At 35.3% G+C, this 22,671-nt stretch overlaps 1 protein-coding gene across 1 annotated transcript in view; it reads right to left on the bottom strand.

Moving 5' to 3' along the window:
* LOC149572186 (ethanolamine-phosphate cytidylyltransferase-like) overlaps positions 1 to 22,671 on the bottom strand; it is a 90,278-nt gene that overhangs the window by 58,589 nt on the left and 9,018 nt on the right. Inside the window, exon 3 of the mRNA XM_089813452.1 lies at positions 10,262 to 10,443. Coding sequence (XP_089669578.1) covers positions 10,262 to 10,443 — 182 coding nt within the window. The remainder of the gene's footprint in view (positions 1 to 10,261; positions 10,444 to 22,671) is intronic.

Here is a 22,671-nt window from a genome sequence, read left to right as displayed (position 1 = left end):
TGTGGATGATCTGATCATCACTGGCAGTTCGGCATCTTTGATTCAGGGAATCAAACAACACTTATGCCAGTCTTTTGATATGACTGACCTTGGGCTCATGCATTATTGCTTAGGTGTTGAAGTCTGGCAACAGTCTTCTGGTATATTCATCTCTCAGTCCAAATATACCAGAGCCTTGTTAGACAAATTCCGAATGCAGGATTGCAAACCTGCATCTACACCTATGGAGAAAGGTCTCAAGTTATCAGCCAAGTCTGATTCTCCTTCCGTTGATGATACTACGTATAGGCAACTAGTAGGCAGCCTCATTTACCTATCTACTACTAGGCCTGATATCAGCTTCGCAGTCAGCTATATTTCACACTTTATGACAGCTCCTAACGCTGATCATTGGATGGCAGCAAAGCGTGTGCTTCGTTATGTGAAAGGCACTTCTGATTATGGACTTTTGTATTCTCGGAGTTCTAATCCTAAACTCAGTGGGTTCACAAATTCAGATTGGGCAGGCTCTGTTGATGATAAAAAGTCAACATCTGGATATGTGTTCAGTTTGGGATCCGGTGCAGTCACATGGACCAGCAAGAAGCAGCAGGCAGTTTCTCTCTCTTCTACAGAGGCTGAATATAGAGGGACTGTTAAGGCAGGATGTGAAGTTGTCTGGCTTCGTTGGATGCTTGGGGATATGCAGATGTCACCAGCAGGACCGACTACTCTGTTTGTTGATAACGAAGGCGTTATCAAGTTAGCACGGAATCCAGTCTTCCATGAACGAACCAAGCATGTGGATGTTCATTGTCATTACATACGACAGCTGGTTGAAGACGGGACCATAGATCTGCAGTATGTTCTCACCAAGCCTCTTGGTCCTGATAAGTTTGTCAAATTCAGAGGACAGCTTGGTGTGTTAGATAGATTAACCATTAAGGGAGGGTATTACAATAATAAATAAGACATCTATTATTAGTTAATGGTTATCTTGTAAATATCTTTAGCTTTAGTTTGCTTTCGTTTTTTGCTTTCTCTGGAATAGAATGTTTCTATTCTTTACGATCGTTTCCTAAGGAAACATCGTCTCTTCCTTTTGTATAAATTGACCTTTCGGTCTCTGTTATTAATAAGCAAGTATTTACCAATTACCTCGTAATACAATATAGATCCAAAACTTTGTCATTTGATAGGAAATGGATTAGAATGTGGTTCAGAATGTTAGTTGGATCATTTGATTAGAAAATTAATGTTGCTATCCAAATTCTAACATTTTAATGTTTCAAAAACTCATGAAAATGATTGAGAAATAAAAGTTGATTATGACAATTAAGTATGTTAAAATTGATTATATGATTTATAATTATATGCGATGTGCAGATTTTGATATTTTAATGTTTTGAATGTCTTATTGAAATGCTTAAGAAAAGGAATGCTATTGAATTATGTTAATATGGATTACATAATATTTAAATTCATATGCATTTATGATGTGTATTTTATATGAGCTCCTTGGACTACTGATGCTCAAGTTTAATGTGCAGGAAGTGGAACCATGGAAATTCTTGGGGGAAACAAGTTCCAAACCTATGTGAACACGGTTTAGCCAAGGCGAATCTTTGGAAGATTCAAAAGCCTTGTTGTGATGTATTTTATTTCGTAAATGTAAGCTTGCTTGTGTGTGAAATTACTAATCTCAAAGATGCATTAGGGACATGTCATGATGATGTGGAATGTACTTTTATGTGTCACTTGACACACGTGGATTTTTGTGTGTTAATGACATGTCACCTAGGGTTTTGGTCATGGTAGCATTTTACCCTAAAACCAATTATCTTGTTAATGACTAAGTAAACCCATTTGACAAGGATAGGATGGATCACAATCAAAGGAAATTCGAATTTAGACTTGACTAGGGTTTTGAGGAACCATTAGGTGGTCCCAAAGTGTCTTTTATGTGAAAATGAGCTACCCATATAATAGTATAACATGTTAGGGACCTAATTTTGACCATGATAGTGACTAGAGAGCCTAGGGGGCACCTTTACCAATGCCTTCTTCCACCAATTCGAAAATGGAGTTGTCACATGTGTTCTCTCCCATGTTTCCACTAAGTCAAATATAGCAAACTTAAAGGGAGACAAGCTTGTAAGAGGAAGTGGCTTGGTGTTTTTGTCAAAATAGATAGTGGGAAAGCCCTTTTTCGAGAGTCTTGGACAAACTAGTGGGTTGTTCACCCACTCTCTAAGTTTAGAGACAGTTAGGGTTTTGGAGGGAGGCTAAGGGAGCTCTTCATCAACTATAATTGCCATTAGCTTGGACCAAGGTTGGTGCTCAAACCATGTCCATTTTGTTTTAGTATTGCATAATGAATCTGCAAGTATGGAGTGTTGCTATGGGATCATGTGTTGTTATTGTAATCTTGTATTGTGTTGTGATTGTGCTTTGTGTTTCATGCATACTTTGGCTTTCTTCTTGATCTCTTTGTTTTGGTTGAATGTGAAAATGTTATGGGTGTGAAGGCTTCACTCACCCTTGGGAGGGAAGAGAAGCCTTGGGTGAAGGGGTTAGTTGGGCTCAACATTGAAGTTGAGAGATTCTCCTCTTGGAGAGGGTTTTGTTTTTTTCATGCAGTGTGGGCCCCATTAAAGCCATATGCCTTGTTTAATAGCCTTGAAGAGGCATTTGCATCATGGGAGGTATAAGTGTATTAATATGATGAAAAGGATGTATTTTGATAGCCTGGAAGAGGCATTGTACAATTGCAAATGTAAATGTGTATATGGATATGGCATTCTCCTCTTTGGAGAGCCCACCTTCACCCAATGTGTAATGATTCCAATGGTGAATCAATGTGCAAACCTTGGAAGGGATTTGTTATGTGTTGTGTTGTAAGTTTTCATGCGTTATCAAATGTTGTATGTGTGTATCCCGTTTGGACTTGTTTCCCCTGCTCAGTGGGTGGCTTCATAGAAGCCTAGGATGGGAGGTGAGCCTCCATTGTTCTCGTTATTTTCTTTGTGATGTATTGCAGGTATGTGCTCATTTAATCCAAAGGAGAAGTTTGGTACCACTCATGTGTTGGTGGAACAAGGGAGGGAGATGTTATTTGTGTAATGTATTTGGAGAGATGAGATCATTCTCCATGTTTCTATGCATTGTAAGATGGGTCCTTATGTTTCATCATTTGTGTACTGTGATATAAAAATGATACCTTCATTTCATGTGCATTACTATTAAAATAAACCCATGAAGGTGGTGAAGAAGTTTTGGGTAGTATCATATGTATTGCTATTGCAAGATTTAATGTCACTCATTTAGTTGCAATTAGATGGGAAGTTTTATGTATCACAGTAGTCCTATATAGAATATAAAAGAGGGCTTTCTCAAGGATGGTTCAATGTAAAAAAGTATATTTGCATTGGCATAATAGAAGGTGTCGGATTTAGTTCTCTTGTAATAGATGGAATAAACTATTGCTTCACATTTGATCCTGCTCAATATAAGAATGCTTGTGTTCAAATTATTAATATAAATAGTTTGGTAGGATAATTACTTAGACATTTCATTGGGATGTAAGGTAACTATCAAACTAAAGGCTTGTAACATCAAGAATACGAACATGGTATAAAATCACTTTAAAAACAATAGCCTATAAGTGCAAAATCACTCTCTGGATTTTGTATGAGAGTGAAGAAAAAAAAGTTACAGTCAAAACAATATTACAGACTCGTATAAAAATCAGATAGAATATACCTGAAATCTCCTTCATATAAAACCCATAAAATAAATCCCTTACATGAAAAGCAATGATAAACTATTAATAATGTGAACAAAAGGGTGTCAAGATTAGAAAGCCCGTGAGTTAAGATTGACATCTCATTATGTCCCTTGAGAAACAAATAAAAATAAAAATAATAACACCTTAAAACTTGTGCAAACACCTTATGTCATCCAACAAATCCACCGCCTAGGTCTATAGGAAAAGGCACCTCAAATAAAATAAAGCAAACTATATTTAGTGCCAATCAAAGCCGAAACTTATAAAAAAATAGTGCATGTGAAATTGTGTTGGGAAGGGGGAATCACGTGATTCCCACCGTTCCCTCCCTCTCCCTCTTAAGCGCCAAAAAAGAGCCACCAAAGGTTAAGTACAAATTACCTTTCATGTCATTCATGCACTCCTTTCTAGGTGAAGTCATTAATTACAAATTTTGGAGGTTAGGAATGCTAGGTTTAGTGCCTTGTCTTTAGCGCTAACAAAGGTATAGGTTGGGCCACGTGGATGTAGGAAGTAGAAGGGAGGATGGAGGAGAATTAGGCATAATTTAGTGGTGTAAGATTGTTAGTAAGTAATAGTAATAGTATTAATGGTTAGTGATGTTAGATACTAATATTAGTGATGTTAGGTTGACAAGTAGTTAGAAACCTAAATTCGCTAGTTAGTAAGTTATAACAATACACATGGAGATTGTATAGTTAACATATGCTAATAATTAATGAATACTTTAATATAACTATGATAGATGTAAAATAATTTACTAAATGTTGCATATTAAACAATGTGTCATTTTATATAAATATTAAACAAACATTCCTTTGCCTTTTTTCACATATTATGGGATTATGCAAATAGAATTACATAATATATTATCATATGATTAGTAAATAAAGTGGTTGATGATGAAGTAGTGATACAAAAATGTTAGTAATTAGATTCATTTATTTGTAAAGCAAAATATATCGATTAAATAGTAAAGTGTGGGAGGGTAAATAGTTGATATAAATCAACAAAATTATTAGTGAAAACGTAGGGTACACTAGTCATGAGGAAAGTAGGAGTGCTTATATATCTTTTGGTGTGCGATAAGTCTCTAGATTAAATATTTTAGGATGCCTCCATATAAATCTATATAATAGTTTAATTTGCAACCTTAAATAAAGTGAAATCACATTTGGTTCATGTAAATATTGGTTAGTAGTAATATGATTAAGGCAATGTGCTACTCATTTTCTTTATATTATATTATTTCATTATAAATAGTATTATTGTGTATTACTATATACATCAAATAATATATATATATATATATATATATATATATATATATATATATATATATATATATATATATATATATATATATATTCTCGCTAATTAATCTCCCCACAAACTATGACCAATGAACGTAGCACACTATAAGTAATGTGTAATCGGATTTATATGTGGAAGTAAAATATGAGATTGAAAAATAATATGTTAGTTAAGACATGTAAAAATATGAATACGTACATCACTTTGATGATATATGTGAGGATATACATATTTAGAGTATGAAATTATAATCCCTCTAATTAGTACTAGGTATCTTTCAATTAAGTACGAATAAGTTTACTAAACATGAGATCGTATGTTGAATATTATAAAAGAGGCTAGAGGAGATTCTTGGTTAGTAAGCAACAGTTATTAAAAGCATGTAAGCTTAGTGTTAGAAAAATTAAAATTTAAAATATAAATTTTTGATAAAGGATAAAATGTAAGAAATCCGTTAAATAGTTATAGCTATATAATAATTAACTAGAATTGACTTCCTTCAAACTTATCCTGAAATATCACCATTCCTCTTAGGTATCTTAAACATGTTCAAAACAATCCTCAATAGTGCTAAGTAATACCTCCAACTCAACGATTGAATAAGAAATATCCTAGTGTTCTTGACGAGACATGAGTAGTTATATTTTGTACATTCCATAGTTCGATGTTATATCCAAAACTAGTATAGACCTACATGTATTATTCATTAATTCACCTTTCAAAAAAAATTGCTGGCAATGTTTTTGCCTTGTAAAGTTGGGCATGACACTATTGGAGGAAAAGAATAAATAGCCTCATTGTTGAGCATGGAATGTGTTGCCATCTGCTCTTCCGGATAGCTTGTGGAGCCAAGGGTTTTTGCAATTGTTATATTGATCGTTGGGAACGAACGCTCCCATTGATTTGCATAACTGAGATGGCGAAATACCTTCCGAAGGGTTGTGACTGTTGGAGAAGACAAATCAGTCTTTTCATTGTGCCAAATTTGTGGCCTAGGGCCAGATTTGTAAAGTAAGGAATAAGTTGGATATTGCTACAGTACCATTGCAACAATGTCGTCATTACAGTGATTTGCTATAAGAAAATTCATATTTTTGGAGCAATTCCAGGTCTCTATCTACTACATTTTGCATTGTTTGAGAGTAGATATTTAGGGCATTGGTAGGGTTTGTAAAATCTGTTCAAAGTTTTATATCAGAATTTGTTGCCCTAATGTCTTATTGATGTAGATGCATATTTTCCTATTTGTAATCAGTGTTATACAAAAACAATTGCATCTTCAATGTTGGATGTTTGGTGTGTTCTTTGCAAGCATATTTATTAAAGTTTCGCATTTAGAAAGCAATCAGAATTTAGATATGCAATATATCTCTTGCTTGCAAAGTGTTTGACGAAATGTCAAACAAATGAATTAGAGAAGACATTGTGTTTGACGAAGTTACAACCTGTTGGGCTTATTACAGTTTTTTGGAACAAAGAAACAAGCAACCAAACTGAAAATTGTTTCATTTACAGTGACCTGCAACCATATGTATTGTTTGTTTGAATCTTCTTTTACCACTTTTCCAAAGCCATACCACTTCTCCTTGATAAACATTGTGTTTCCTCGATGACCTTTACCAAGTTCATTCCCTTTGTTCCAAACTAAAAATTTCTTCTAACCAACGAAATTTAATACCATGAATCCTTTATGTTCATGTGTTTCAACAAAGATAATAATATCCTTCCCCTCAGCTATGGGCCTATTAGTGAACAGATTGTCTTTTCCGATTACACAATAATTTACCCTATACCCAAGATATAGAAAACACAATAATGTTTACAACAGTTGAGAAAACTTCATATTATTTGTTTTCTCTCTACATTTATAGGTACAGCTCCCTTTGTAAAATCTATAAATGAATTCAAGGAAACTAATCAAAAATCAATTGCACACTTTTACCAGAAAGTGCATAAGGTACTCTTAGGTAGTGAGGTGATGGTACATTTATTTGTTCACAAGAAAGAATGAAAAGCCCATAGTCCTTTCACCAAAAACAATCTTAACTGAAAGAAACTCAATGTTATAGTAACTCCAAAGTAATCATTCAAGAAAATTAACATAAACAGCAGCAAAACAGCAATAGATATCCCATACAATAGATCATGTGTTCACAAAGTAACAATGACTAAGTTGCTTCAAACTCAAGTTTTAAAGCACAATCAAGGATTATATATATATTCAAAAAAAAAAATCTTCAGCACACAGTCATCCAAAAGAGTGTTTATACATATTCTATCTGTCTATTGCTATTTTGATTATATTAAAAGAACTAACTTATCAAAGTATATATTCTAACTTACTAAATTCTAACCCCTAAATGTCCCAGCACTTATAATTTTTAAGCATATCCGAAAAGGCGTCCATTAAAGCCTAACCTTTCGGTTAAAATAGTTACAGTAAATAAAAACAGTTTCAAAAAGAAACAATGGAAAGTAACCATTCCGATCAGGCTTCATCGTCGATCTTCTCCTCCTCGCCCACGGTTTGCCTCACCAACTTCCAGCTCTTGAAGGTGTTCATGAACTCTTGCATCGAATGAGAATGCGGGTTCTTTAAACTCAGCAACTTGAATCTACAGGCATCTTTTTGCCACCTGAACTCTTTGATCTTTAGACTCGGCCGTGGCATGACATTTCTGTTCAAATACAGCATAGATTCAATATTTGCTAGCATGTTGAAATCACTAGCAATAGGTGTGTCTGTGTCTTTAATCTTCATAATTGCATCATTGAAGCTTTTTGTCAGTGCCTCAGAATCCATATTGCCATCATCGAACTGCGGAATTCCTGTAGGGTTTACCACGCTCATATCCTTTAAAAGCTCTTCATGCATCCCGGCAATCTTATTCTCAAGGGTTTGCATTTCTTTAATAGCCTCCCTGTAGATTGATTCTTTCTAGCCCATATTATTTTTTAGGATAAACAACATACAGGAATCTACAGTCCTCATAGGGTTTTCGCTCAAAAATTTGAGAATCTCGTATTTCTCAACTTCAGTAATCTGAAATACAATGGCCTGATATCGGTTTCGATCAAACTCCCATCCTAGTGTAAGAGTTTGAATTTCACCCAAAAGTGTCTCCCCTTCAACATATGTAGTAGTGAAATCTAGAATAAATTTGTTGCCCTCATTAAGAATTGAAGTTATCCAGTCCTGCATTGCATCCGAAAGCAGTTTCCCTTTTTGCATTTGTTTAACCAATTGTTGGTTGTCTACGGAATTAGGATCAAAGGACTATGGGGTCTGAACCACTGGAAGGGCCCCAAGATTCATCAATGAATCTATGTAGGCAGCCATGGTCACTACCAATGCCCTGAGTTCCTTCTTTTCTTTACTATCTTTTTCTGACCGGGTTAGCATGTGGTCCGCAGAGAATTTGAAAAATTGAATACCTGTGCTCCTATTAATAGTTCCTAATTCGACATAAGTAACCTTAAGACCTTCAGTGTCAATATCAATTTCAGCTGGGTTCGCATGTTTGAAACCCTTTGACAAGACCTCTTATTAAATAACTTCCCTTTGTGGTTGTTCTGACAGTGATTACTTTCATCTAACACTTAATATTCTTCTCGAGCGAAAGATTTCCCATCTTAAGTCATGATGACAGCTTTCCTCCCGCTTGAAATTAAGGCGCACCTTTTAATCATTACCTCCTAACATGTCAATTAATGCCTTGGGAACCAGGAGCTTACAGCCAACCATAAACACTTTCTTCCGAAAAGCCTTAGTTATAGAACCACTTCGAACTGCTTCAAACCGAGATTCAAAGAGGTTCGAAGTAGTTCAAAGGAACATTTTGTAGTCCTTGGCGCACATTACCTGCAGGAAAATGGTTAGTATAAATCCCTTCGGTTGAACTTCTTTGAACTACTTTGAACCAAGGTTCAAAGGGATTCAGAATACACAAGATGTGACAAATAGCACGGGTAATTTTGTACAATGTTTTTTGGTGACCGGGAAAACATGCGATGAAGGCAAGAGACTTTGATAACTGAATTGAGCATGCTTAGAGAAAGCTTAGAAAAATCAAGAATAATGGTGCCTCAAAATAGGGCTAACAGGGCCCCAACCCAACACCATATCTTTTACCACTTTTACAAAGTCGTACCACTTTTCCTTGATAAACACTATGATTCCTACATGACCTTTACCAAATTTATTATACTGAAAATTTCTTGTAACCATCGAAATTTGGAACCATGCACCCTTCATGTTTCATTTCTTTCAATAAGGATAAATATTATCCTTCCCCTCAGCTATGGGCCCCAACCCAACACCTCTTAGCCACAAGTAACCTCTACAATTCCAGCTTACTACACTTAAGTGATCCTATGGGGCCCCTATTTCCTATTACTTATTTGGGATATTCTCATTGATTTGAGCTTTCCCATTTTTCAGCCAAACCCACAATCCCTCACTTTTGGCTTCTAAATCTTTTCCCACTCCTTACTTTGTTCCTCTTGTTCAGCAAAATTAGATCTTCTTCTAGATAAGTTTGAATTCCTCTAAGCAGACAAGAGACCCTCATTGCATAATCCTCACAATCCATATTGGAGATAGCAGAGTTCTCTCTACCTTATTGCAGATTCCAATAACCGCAATATTCACTATAGCATATTTTGATATTGATCATGTAACAAGTACTATATCATAATGTGTTCAAGATTGTCATAATATAAGCGGTATCAATAATATAATCATTTACATTACAAAGCATTAATTATTATCAACCTAAGTATTATAAAGGATTTTCAGAGTATGGTTTGGAAAGAAGCCTTTTGCAATTGATTTTGTGAGTTAATAGTCTATAATTCTTAAAAATCAAAACAAGGGGACATTACACAAGGTGAACACTAAAAAGTTATTCTCCTATAATGCTGCAATTAGATGACCAAATCAACCAGACATTCATTTAGAAGGATTTTTTTTGTGAAGATTTAGTTTTTAAGTTTTCTGTTCATATGCCTCGTATCCTTTACTTGAAATTTAACATGATAGAAACATCAAGTTATAATATATTTTTCCCTTTCAAATCAATATAAAATATAATCCCAAGTTGAAATTTAAGCCATAGAGAGACAATGACAAATTTAATAAAATGAAAATGCTAATGACTCAAATATGGAAGCTTCATCTACCTTTCCATTTGAAAACTGCACGATCCTGCGAGAAGTAGGAAGAAAATGAGAAACCCGGGTTCCACTAGAAGAACCTCCTCTTTCATCATTATGATCATGACCATGGCTGAACTGTCGCTGCAAAGAAGCATGACCATAACTATCACCATTTGGCCTGTCCCTCATACAAAGCAGCATCCGGCCTGGTCTCAAAATATAAGCATTTAGCCCACAATATGATATCATGCTTAAATATACTATTATTTAAGTCATGCATGATATATTAATTAAATCATACTTACATATAAAGATTTCCAATCTTAAATACAAATGCTTGAGTAATATATTAATTGAACAATGTCAAAAATCTCAAAACGAGTTCTTGTAAAATATAGAGACATAAATATAACTGAAGAGGTCTACTTTTTGTGATCAGATAGCTATGATTGAGGAAGTGGGTACATTAAGCTGATGAAAATTAAAGGAGGCAATTAGAATGACAGCCAGCTATAACACACATTTATAGAAAGGAACAGTTATAGAGAGCGAATCACATCATTCTCTATTATTGAAAAGCGCCAGTGGAAGGTTCAATACTGCTCCTTCAAAAATGCAAGCTTAGAGAACCAATCACATCATCCTCTAGTATCTAAAAGGGCCAATGCAAAGTTCAATAATGCTCCTCAGAACACAAACAATAATAAGTGGGGTTAGGCTAGACAATCGTAATAGGGAAGCCAATATTCCCCCTCATAACTTCCTGAACATGCACATCCAGTGAAATGCAGGCTGTAGTGAAAACCCTATCGATACCTGTCTCTGCTGTTCGAAGAGTAAACACCCCACATCATCAAAATAAAGCATAAGCCTTTCTCTGTGTAGGGATGCTTTGGTAGTAATCACCATGAGGATAAAAAACAGATCACTTCATTAAACACCAATACTTATAAAAAACAAAGACGAAACATTAACTGTTTTGTTTGGAGACGAACTGGTAAGAAGTAAAAGACTGGCAATCGCATTTGCATCATGGTTGTTTCAATTGCAACTGTGGCAGTTTCCTATCTGACATGGTGGTTTCATTAGTCATAATGCAGTTCTGTCTATGTCTCTGGCAATCCTCCACATCACATACAAGAAGACAAAGTAACCAGAGTGAAGGAAAATTTCATTTTCCTCAAAGCTTGTCAATCTTTTGGCATATGAAAGGACACTTCCAAGAATGACATTTGTAAGAGGCTTTTTAGGAGTGAGTGGATTGAAGAATTCAGCCAGAGTTCAGTCGGTGTTAGTATAGACAAGTTGAATAATTTGACATTAGTATACACACTCTATCCAAGCTCCTGAAACCTACTTATGGCCAAAAGAAGTTAATTGAGTATCTGCCAAATCCAATTGATTTCCCCACGGTACATTTTATTGGTTAAAAGCTTTATGCTGATTGAATAGTGGTGGTTCTGTTATGCTTGTTCCATCTTTGTTACATGCAACAATACAACTCCTCCATTCCCAGAAACATAAACTACAGTTATTCTAGCACCAACTGCATTCAGGTTTGTCAATTCAAAGTAAAATCTAAGAACATATATGTCTGTAAGTTTCCAGTTCATATCAGCAACAACACAGTTTAATATCCCAGTGTTAAAGATAATTGTTTGTAGATTTGCATGATGGCAAACAAGATCCCAAAAGGGGAATCTCATCCTAAGGTGAAATCAAGACTTGAGGAAGATAACTGAAGAAGATGAATATTTACAAGAAGAGTTGGCTCATCCAACAAACACTAGGATTTTATGCAAATCCACAAAAGCCTCATTAAATAACATTAGGTGCTCATTAAGATCAATAATACATAAATAAGGTGATATATGCTCATTCTTAGAAACCCAGAGGAGAAAGACCGTGCACAAAAGAAGCAAGAATAAGGATCGGTTCAGTGAGAAGCAACCCAAGACAAACAAACAAAGCTCCAAAATATTATTAAAAAAGGTAAGGTTAAGGAGCCCAATAGAAACCCTTTTAAGTTGGAACAATATAAGCTAGTAGACTGTTTTTATGACAAATAGATGCTAAGATATTGACAAGTAAATTTAACAAATAGTTTGCTTCAGTGTGCATCAATTCAGTGAGGCACAAAAGATTTTGTTTGCACATATCAGAATGGAAGGTCTTAAAATGTTTTTGTTTGGTCATGGTCCCTTAGCAACAAGAGAATGCTTCAATTTGTAAGCCTTTAAGAGAGGTGCCACATAGCTCTACCCAAAACCTATTGCAAATAATGGAACAAAAGTGTATTTTAGAACTCACAAAAATTTCCCATACTGATATTATGTCTCTAGAAAATTAATCCGAACACCTACAAAATGCCTTAAGAGTTCTAATAGATTGCATACCTAAGAATAGTAGATGTTGGAAACTACAATTGGAACAATTGTTATATTGTCATTGATGACAAACCTTACTGGTAAGACATTTGCTAACAGTATAGACTGTCATATTAGTTGATTGTTGAAAGAAGATTTGAAAATAGGAGATAACTAGATGAACCTAGTAGAGTAGATGAACATAGTAGAGTAGATGAACCTAGTAGAGTTGTTGAGTAAAGAGGAGTAAGTATGATGGAATTACAATGGGCACTTGATCAATTAGTATTTGATCAGTTAGTATTTGACAAGATAATGTTTTTTTTTTTATCATTGTATAAAGTGAAGAAGACAGATGAGTTGAAGTGTAGAAGAGATGTTTGATGAAAGACAAGAAATTGAGTAAAACACTAAGCTTGATCAAGTGACAGTATACTAGGTCAATGTAGAAGTTTAAGCAAAAGATTAAGGAACATAAGAGATAGCCAAGCGAACAATATTAGTCGAGTGATAGTTATGGTTGAGCAAGATGAAGAAGAAAACTGAAGAAACGACCGAGTGCAATGAAGGCCAAGCAAGTCATTGTAAGCCAAGGGAAACAAAACAATAGAGACCAAGCTACCAAGTGATGCCTGAGATGAAGAACATAGTGATGACCGAGTGTCAACAAATTAACAGTTTGTGAAAGAATGAATATTTGTGGCCGACATAATTGTATTTACGAATTAAACAAAACAAATAAATGTTAAGGATTGATGAGCTGGTGTATTTAATGCATGAATTAAGTTTGTTACGCGATCTAAGGTGAGGATTTAATGAAAAGTTTCTAGAAGTTTCAAGAAATAAGTAGGACAAAACGATGAACAAATTCAAGGAATCTGATCAAACCCTAAGCTCTACAGTTATGTTTAAGCAGCAAAAGATCAAAGCTACCTATTTAAGGAGGCACAGGAGATGTTCTATGATTGGTGAATTTGGAGAGAACTTGTGAAGAACAGAGTTGCAGACGAAAAGTAAGAAGTTGGTGAAGAGTGATTGCTTGAAGGGTTGCTAAGTAGATCAGTGATGGAAAATGTGATGAAGTCCAGTCAATGAACCAGGAATAAGTCGAATGGAGATCTTAATTTACAAAGTGAGTTGTATTTTATCAAATCAAACCTAGTTGTTACTTTCTAACCATTGTGGTAGTAAAAATCCTTTAATCAAGGTTGACCTAACAGTCATATTGTAAATCCTTTAATCAAGGTGATATTCTAATGGAATAATGACCTAAAGAACTCTAACAAGGCCACTCTTAATAGGGTGATTAAATCCTTTAACAGAATCACAGCTAACAGTGTGTTTTGTAACCTTTAACAGGGTTGGCTCTTAACCAAGCTCACTTCATATGAGTGAAAAGAGATAGCATGTTACTTGGTGGTTTTCCCAAATTGCAAGTTATTAATGGTTTTCAACTTCATAACTTATCTAGGCAATATAGCACATTTTGCAAACTTTTAACGAATCAACAAACTAGGACAGAATTTTCCACATGAGAAGAGATGATCATAACTTTCACAAATGAAGTAATGAATAAAAATACTTTCATGAGACTAAGTAATGATAAACTACAGATGTTTCTCCACATTTATAGCCAAATTCATTCAATAGAACAAAAGTTATTAAACTTTTACTAAAACTGCCAACTCTAGGACAGACTCAGAGCTGCATTCACCAAAACGGCCATAACTTCTGCAACAATTAATTGAATTCAACCAAACTAAAACCAAAAGAAAGCTAACTAAAATGCCTTTCCAAAAATATAAGCTTGTCCTCTTGTTTTCAGGTCTTGTACGGCCATGTACAGCCTAGAAACAAGTGCATTTCTATTATGGTAGTTTAGTACATTGAATAAGCTTTCCATTACTTTTGGTTTGAGATGATTTCGTGCAATATTGGGGAAGTTATCAAAATTTCGGTGAAAACTGTTTGTAACTGCCCAAAACTCTGATTCACAGTGACCAGTTTTGGGAAAACAATCATAACTTTTTTATTGCACTGTTGGAGCTTGCTATAAATTGGAGAAATGATATATTATTACCCATTCTACAATATGAACGGTGAGATTTACTTGATTATGAATATTTGAAGAGTTATTGATGACTGTTTATGATTGTATTTTCATGACCAGAATAGAGTTTATTTCAAATGTGTTAATGCCTCTATCATGTTGAAGAAATTGTGTTGATATTGAAATCTATGGTTGATTTGGGGTTCTTGAAGGGTTTAATATTCTACTTTCATCAAATCGGTGGAGCATGGATGTAAAGCAGAAAGACATGGATGTACAAAAGTACACTACCTTCTATGAGTGAGCATGGAAGTAAAGCAGAAAGACATGGATGCTTTACTTGTTATGAAGTGGGTTTAATATTCTACCTTCTATTGATTTACAAGGTCTTAAGCAAAAAGACATGGATGTACAGAAGTACACTGAGGAGTTTCATAAATTGGACATAAGGGTAAGTCATGATGAAGATGTTGAAGAAAAGATTGCAAGGTACATGGGGGAGCTTAGGTTCAATACCCAAGATGAACTTAGTCTTGCTACCCCTAGATCAGTTGAAGAATGTTACAAATTGGCCATCAAGGCTAAGGAAAAGATCACAAGAAGGCAAGAGAGACAAAGTAACACAAGAGTAGGTTCATCAATGAGAGGAGGAGGTGGTAGAGGTTCTACTGATTTTCAAAACAGCAGTGATAAAGACAAGGATAAACCATACACATCAGAGACCAGAGGAGGCTATAAAGGAGGATGTAGGGGAGGAAGATGTGGAGGAAGAGATGATGGAGTGTTCACAAGGAGATGCTTTACTTGTAATGAAGTGGGCCATCAGTTATATAGGTGTCCTAAATGGATTGAAGACAAGGGCAGGGATAAGAGAGTCAATCTAACCCAAGGAACCGAAAGAAGAGGAGGAATCCAGAAACATTTTGGTTTTACCTGAAGAGGAAGAATGTTTGCTAATGGGAAAAAGAAAACCACACAATCCAAGCATCTTCAGATCCAATTGTTTGATCCAAAGTAAAGTATGTCAATTCATTATGAGCAAGTCATAATGTAGTGTCTCGTGAAGTTGTTAGGAAGTTGAATCTAAAAACTTTTCCACGTCCTCAACCATATTATGCAACTTGGGTGAACATGAATCAGAATATGCTAGTTAGTGATCAAGTCATGATTGAGTTCTCAGTTGGAAAGTACAGGGACAAGGTATGGTGTGATGTTCTCAATATGAGTTGTGGACATTTGATTTTAGGAAGACCTTGGCGATGGTCTAGAGAGTTATCCATGATGGTTTCACAAACAAGTACTTGGTCCATCATGAAGGCAGGAGATATGAGTTACAGCCCTTGTCAAAAGAGCAAGAAGAACCAGCTGTCATGTGTTTTGGGCAGGAAATAAATGTGCAGGTACAGTATGATACTGGATGGTACAGCAGTAAGGGAGTGCAGTCACAGAGCAGTCAAAACAGTCCTAAAAGGGGAGAGTTTTGGGATCTGACCTTTGAGCAAGTTGGGGCAGCTAAATGTCCTATAATGGAGTCACCACCTAGACCTAAAGAAGAAATGGGGAGACAGATGTTTTCTCCAAGGAATGAATCAGAAGTGAAGGCATTGAAACCATCTTACTGTCCTTCATCCGGTCAGTCAGCAAATGGAAATTGTTTTACTAATTCTTTGTGTGTGAATGCAGGACATTTATGAAGAGGCAGGTCACCTTGGGAGAATACCTCACCCCTGCATACCAGAAGTCACCAAAGATTAGTGCTTGGCTAAGAAGATCAACTCTTGGGACAAGAGTTTCAATGGAGGAGGGGAGTATGATGCAGGAGCATCAAGACATGCAAGGATCCATAAAGAAGACAAAGGATGGATTAAAGGCAAGGAAGAGTGTGAACCAATAAATTGGCATGTTTTGAAGCCAATCATGGCCTTAGGAGGCTTTAAGGATGTTAAAAATGTAATGAATCCTAAAGGGCCTTTTACGGATTGTAGAATCTTTAATAATGAAATAGGGGTAGAAAGGAAACATGCATTCAAATAAGTTTTGAGAAATCTTACGAAGGTCTAGGATTGGTTAAATCGGTCTTGAGGACCCAATGGACAAGTTTGAAAAGTTAAATAGTTGTTTTATTGAATAAATTGTAAGTTGGAGAATTCATATGTTTGAATCCCAACAGTTAGTTCATTTTGAAGGGAAATTAGTTTTAAGGAGTGTTGGGCATAACTAAGCATGGAAACCAATCCAAATCGGTTGGGGTGGTTGTTAGGGAGGTTATTCAGTCAAGTTGGAGGCATTGTACAGAGAGCAGCACTGGGAATCATTCATTGTACGGACTCTGCAAGAAAAATCAATAAAAACTCCATTTTGATGCAATTTTAAAGGTTTTTCCATATAGTTTTGTGATAGAGGATGTTCTAACCTAGGTGCACACTGTATTTTGTGTGGATCCATTCTAAATGCTTTGAAGTCCATTGTTTGTCTCTGGTTTTACAAGATAGTGTTGATTGCCATTAGAAGTAGTGCTCTTTTGATTAGTTTTTCACAAGACCTAATGTTTGGATGATCATTCCATGGATGACCTTACTGATTCTCATGGAATGACTCATACCTGACTTGTACAATACTATTCTAACACTTACATGTGCAGATGAGAGTTTGTTTGAAGGTGATCACCCAAGAAGGAAGTGTTAAGGGATAATGGAAAGGTAGGTATGGAGCAGCAGTAAAGAATCTCTCTGAAGAGGGGTAAGTTTTATGTTTTGAGGTATCTAGACACACCCTATACAAGGTGAATCCACCCTTGTTTAATCCCAGAAGTGTTGGGACAGCACCTAATTAGAAAGCCCTAGTCTAATAGGGTTTTAAGGAGCAATTTGGGGCATCCAAGGACCAAATTGATCGGAGATTTGGTAGTTTGAAGTCATATGAAGGGACTGTTGAAAGTCTCGTAGGCAGAAAGTAAGTATTGCTTGTAGTTGCTTTGGAAAATCATCTTATTTCATGCTTATTTGAGGACAGTCTAAGAAATTTGGGTTTTGTCTAAAACAACCTAGACTTGGCTTTGGATATGTTGTAGTAGGGCCAAAAGGGTATCTGAAACCCTATAGAGTTAGGTTAGTACTTTGGAAAGTTGAGAGAAATCCAAGCTTCTATCTCGTTGGAGACCTAATAGGAGCAACTAGGCCTAGAATGCAGTTTGAAGAGATTTAGGTGTTGGAAGATGCTTGAGGAACAAAAATAATTTGGAACCTTTTGAATCCACCTTGTTTTGGCCTAGGTCACCCATCCTAATCATTTGGGAAGTCTTCAAGTTGGTTGAGTACTATTTTGCCTTATAGAGGGTTTGGGGAATACTAGTTAACCTTCACAAATTGGTAAGTTTATAACTGGGCTAATCATCACCCTTAAGCGAAAATGAGAACCCAATACATGTCTATACTGACAGCTAACAACTACAAATTAATCACTAAGCACACAAATCTCTTCAAAAACCATCATAACAAACCTAAAACTTAGAGAACAATGCAACCATTTTAAAATCATCAGTGTTTTCAAAACCAAAGATCTTTGAATCTTCACAATATCACCATAATGACAAATTCAATTAGCCTCTAAATAAGACTAATTGCAATCAACCTGGAAGGATCTTTCACCTTTAAAGATGATAATCCTCATCTCCAAAGAGCTCCAATAGAAAATTATGCAATATTCCCATCCAAATATTCTCACAATTGAGTTTTATCCTTAACTACAATGCCCAAGTGGAGAATATGATAGTAATCTTAGTTGTCGGATGCACACCCTACCCTTGTGCATCAAGTCCAAATGGGCACCGGTTTGATGCACTTTGGATGCGTCCAAGATGTGCACTCAAAAAACATTAAAAATGTCTTTTGATTTATTTTTTGCTAAAAACCCTAAACAACTATTTATGAGACTATTCGACCTAAAAACATATCATTTTGTTTGCTCTTTTGCTCTCAACTTATTTTCTCTCTATTTTGGCATTTTGAAGGACAAGTGCTTTTTGGATCATTCGTGGACCTAAAACAAACATTTATGAGGCCATAAAATGATGTACACCATGAAGTTCTATGTGGTTTTCTAAGTCTTAGTTTGACCTTGGTGGTGGGAGCATGGCCCTCGACCTTGCCCTGTCTTGCAACTAAGACCTACGAGAGGTGCTGCTCCTAAAACCCCATTTGATTTTTGAAGTACACTACAACTTTGAGTTTACATAGTGTGTATTCGATGTTGTTATTCTGTCTTTAAGGTTTATTCACTTGTCATTTAATATTTAGCTTTGGCATTTGGCATTGATCAAGATTCAATGATGGAGTATCATTATCAAATGATTAGTTCTATAATTTTGTATTTTTTTGTACATAAAAATTCTACACACATACCCAAGCCCCACAAAAATCGCACATACTCATATATGAAATTCTCATGCACGTGTATGAGTCGATCACAAAGATCCTAATTAATTAAGGCCACAATATCCACAACCCAATCAGACATTCACTTCAAGAAATATTGAAATATTTTAATTTAATCAAAGTGGGTATGCTTTCCAAGGTTATATTTAATAATTCAATGCTAAAATACATAAGTTAGAGGCTTAGCATTTAATTAAAATTTTACCTCATTATATTGTAGAATAGGAAATTGATCAATAAATTGTGAAATTGAAGGTGTTGAGGTGTTGAGGTATTGTCAACTATAAGGAACTCAAATTGAGTTGAAAAGGGTGACAGACTATAAATAGGTATGAGCTCCAACAAAGGTGGAGCTAAACCCATCTGAAATCACATCATTGCATTACACATTGAGGCCCAAGCTTGACCAACCACAAAAACTTGAAAGTAACTACACAACAAAGAGAACCCAAGAGCCCCCTTAAACAAGTTAACCTAGGGGAAACTAAATGAAAAGCTAACAATTGCCAATTCTTTAGGCCTAACAAGGGAATGTTACATCCCACCTTCCCAAAATTGTTTGTCCTTAAGCAAAATCACCTCCGAATGCTACAAAATCAACATGATCTCTATGGTAGTATCCTTAGCTAGCAAGTTCATCCACTTAACAAAGTATTTACTGACAAAACTCTCTGATGTCATTGACAACCTCTAGAATAAGAATTAGTTTTTCTTCCTTGTCCAACAATAGCAACTCAAAAGAAAAACATTATACACCTTGTTTGTTGGTAATTCCAACTTGAAAGCCACTTCTCCAATCCTCTCGCAAATTATGAATGGGTCATAAAATTGGGGCTTTAGCTTCTTTGATCCACTCTTCTTGAAAGTGGACTATTAGTAGGGTTGTAATTTCACATAACCATGTCGCCAACCTTGAAAGTTGCTCAATGCAATTTTGATCTGCATATTGTTTTTACTGAATTGGGCATGTTTCGAAATATTCTTCAAGAATTTCATGACATCCTAACTCTACTGTAAAAATCCATGACATTAGGCACCCTACTATCTCTAAATAACAAATTCATGAAGTTCAGAGGCTCATAACCATAGAGAGCCATGAATAGTGACTTCTTAATTGACATGTGGCATGTAGAATTGTAATAGAACTTGCCAAGATGTTACCCTTTTACCCATTCCTTTTGCAACCATTTTACCCATTCCTTTTGTTGCCTTGAATGTAGTTTTTAAGATACCCTTCCACCCACTTATGAATGTATTTTTGAAGATACCCATCATCTAACTCCTCTGTAACGAGTTAGTTAATTAGTCATTAATAATAGGAGCAAGAAACTAATAGGAGGAAATCATAAATTGTACTAATGACCATGTTTCAGAATGGTGCATGATTTCTACTTCTCCAAGTTTTGATTAATACGAAGAAATGTGAAGATTCTTAATGAATTCATGTTCATACCATTTGTTGTTTGCTAGTTGCAAACCACAATGCATGGCTAGTTAAACCAATGTTCCATGAGTTGCCACTAAGTAGATTGATTTCCAATCAATCTAGCCCCTTTCACCCACTTATTAACTTATTATTAACTAAGGTTGCATGGGTACTCGTACCCACACCCCTGGTACTCGTACCCATGTACCCAAGTACCGGGTACACGTATCCCACGTACCGGGTACTCGGTGGAGAGCATCATAGCTAAGGACCTTGATTAAGATTCTAATTTATTTTTTTTTGGCTTTTTGTTTTTGTATTAGCTTGTTGTTTATCAAACTTAATTCAATACCAAATCAGTTTGAAACTTTGATACTCATTAACAATAAACTTTCACTGTTCAAGTTAAAAGTTTATCATTTGCAATATGTCATTGTCATATGGTTTAGGATCTTCTTGTTCATGTTTAAAGTCTGCCTTCTTTGTTATGCATCTAAGCATTTATCATGTATTATTATTTCAAACATATGAAACTGAAAACAGTACATTACATTTGCAAACTTTATCACTGTTCTTGTTTTGAAAAACCATTGTCATGACTCATAAAATCAGATTTTTTATAAATATAAAAGTGTAATTTTTAAGTAAGTTTGACATACCCAAGTACCTCCGTCCCCAATTATGAAAAATACTTTAAACATTCAGCAATAGCACATATATATATATATATATATATATATATTTGACTTATGGCTTATATTTTCAAATTTCTTGTTTTGAATGCTCAATGTCATGACTCATGACAGATATTTTGATTTTTATATTTTCTATAAAATATTAATTATATAGAAAAAATTAGGCTTACACACGTACCCCCATCCCCTGTTTTGAAAAATATGCGTACCCGTACCCGCTCCCGTTCCCGTACCCACGTACCCATGCAACCTTGTTATTAACCTATTTGTGACAGTTCTCCTTACTAGCAAGGCATGGCAGAGATAACTATTTGTGGGGTGGAGTTTGACGCCCCTCTTGATGTTGACTTAAGTGCCCCCCTTTTGTTAGAAATGGTTGATGATATGAAAGTTGACCTAAAGGACCACCAATAGTCTCAAAGCCAAAAGGATTGCACCATCATGACAAATGGTTGGACAAATTGGAGGAATAGAACACTCCTAATTTTTCTTGTTTCCTACGGGGTGATTGATCATTCTACTTCCCTAAATACATTAAATAATGTAAATTTTGATTTGTTGATTGATCTGTGATATTTAATAATTATTTTGATTTAGTTTCAGGATACACCATGTTTATAAGTCAATTGATGCTTCCTCACATGTGAAAAATGTCACATACTTACGTGAGGTCATGCGTGAGGAGAGGAACGAAAATGCAGTGCAAGTGGTGACAAATAAAGCAACAACTTGGGTGTTGAGGCTAAACTTTAAATTTTTGATGAAGAGACATCCATGAATCTATTTTAATTTTTAAATTGTCTTATCACATTTGAATTTCTAATTAACTTAAAATTATTGCAGGTAAAGTCTTGATGGATAGGCACCCAAAAAAATTGGTCTCCATATACGACACATTGCCTTGACCTCATGTTGGAGGATACTGGTAAGCTTGAATAGGTGAAAGCATGCATTAAAAGAGCCAAAAACATCTGCAAATTTGTCTCAATCATACATTAGCCCTTAGCATTATGAGGCAATACATGGAGCAAAAGAAATTGGCATATCCTCATATCATGAGATTTGCCTCAAATTTCCTCATACTAAAATCCATGATAAAATCAAAGGCAGCTTTAAGCTGCATATTTGTTGGTGAGAAGTGGACTTCCTCATCCTATGCTACAACCACTACAGGGAGAGATGTAACAAATTCATTTTTTGATGAGACAAATTTTTTACCCCTTTTGTTATAATCGTGCAAGTAACTTTATTCCAATTTAACATTTAGTATTTACTTTTAATTTATATGCAGCTTTCTGTTTTGTTTGCAATTTTGCTTATTCTCCTGCGCTTTTTGTATTAATTGTTTTTGTTGAACATTATTTGTAGTTTATTGAGCCCCTTGTAGTTATCCTAGGAGTTTTTCATTGGGAGAAGCCCTTTATGGTCTATATATATGAGGGCATGGATAGGGCCAAGAAGGCT

This window comes from Cupressus sempervirens, chromosome 2 (genome assembly GCF_028749045.1).
Source record: "Cupressus sempervirens isolate cs-2001-9-10 chromosome 2, ASM2874904v1, whole genome shotgun sequence".
Lineage (NCBI taxonomy): Eukaryota > Viridiplantae > Streptophyta > Pinopsida > Cupressales > Cupressaceae > Cupressus > Cupressus sempervirens.
This window is presented reverse-complemented; position numbering and strand designations above follow the sequence as displayed.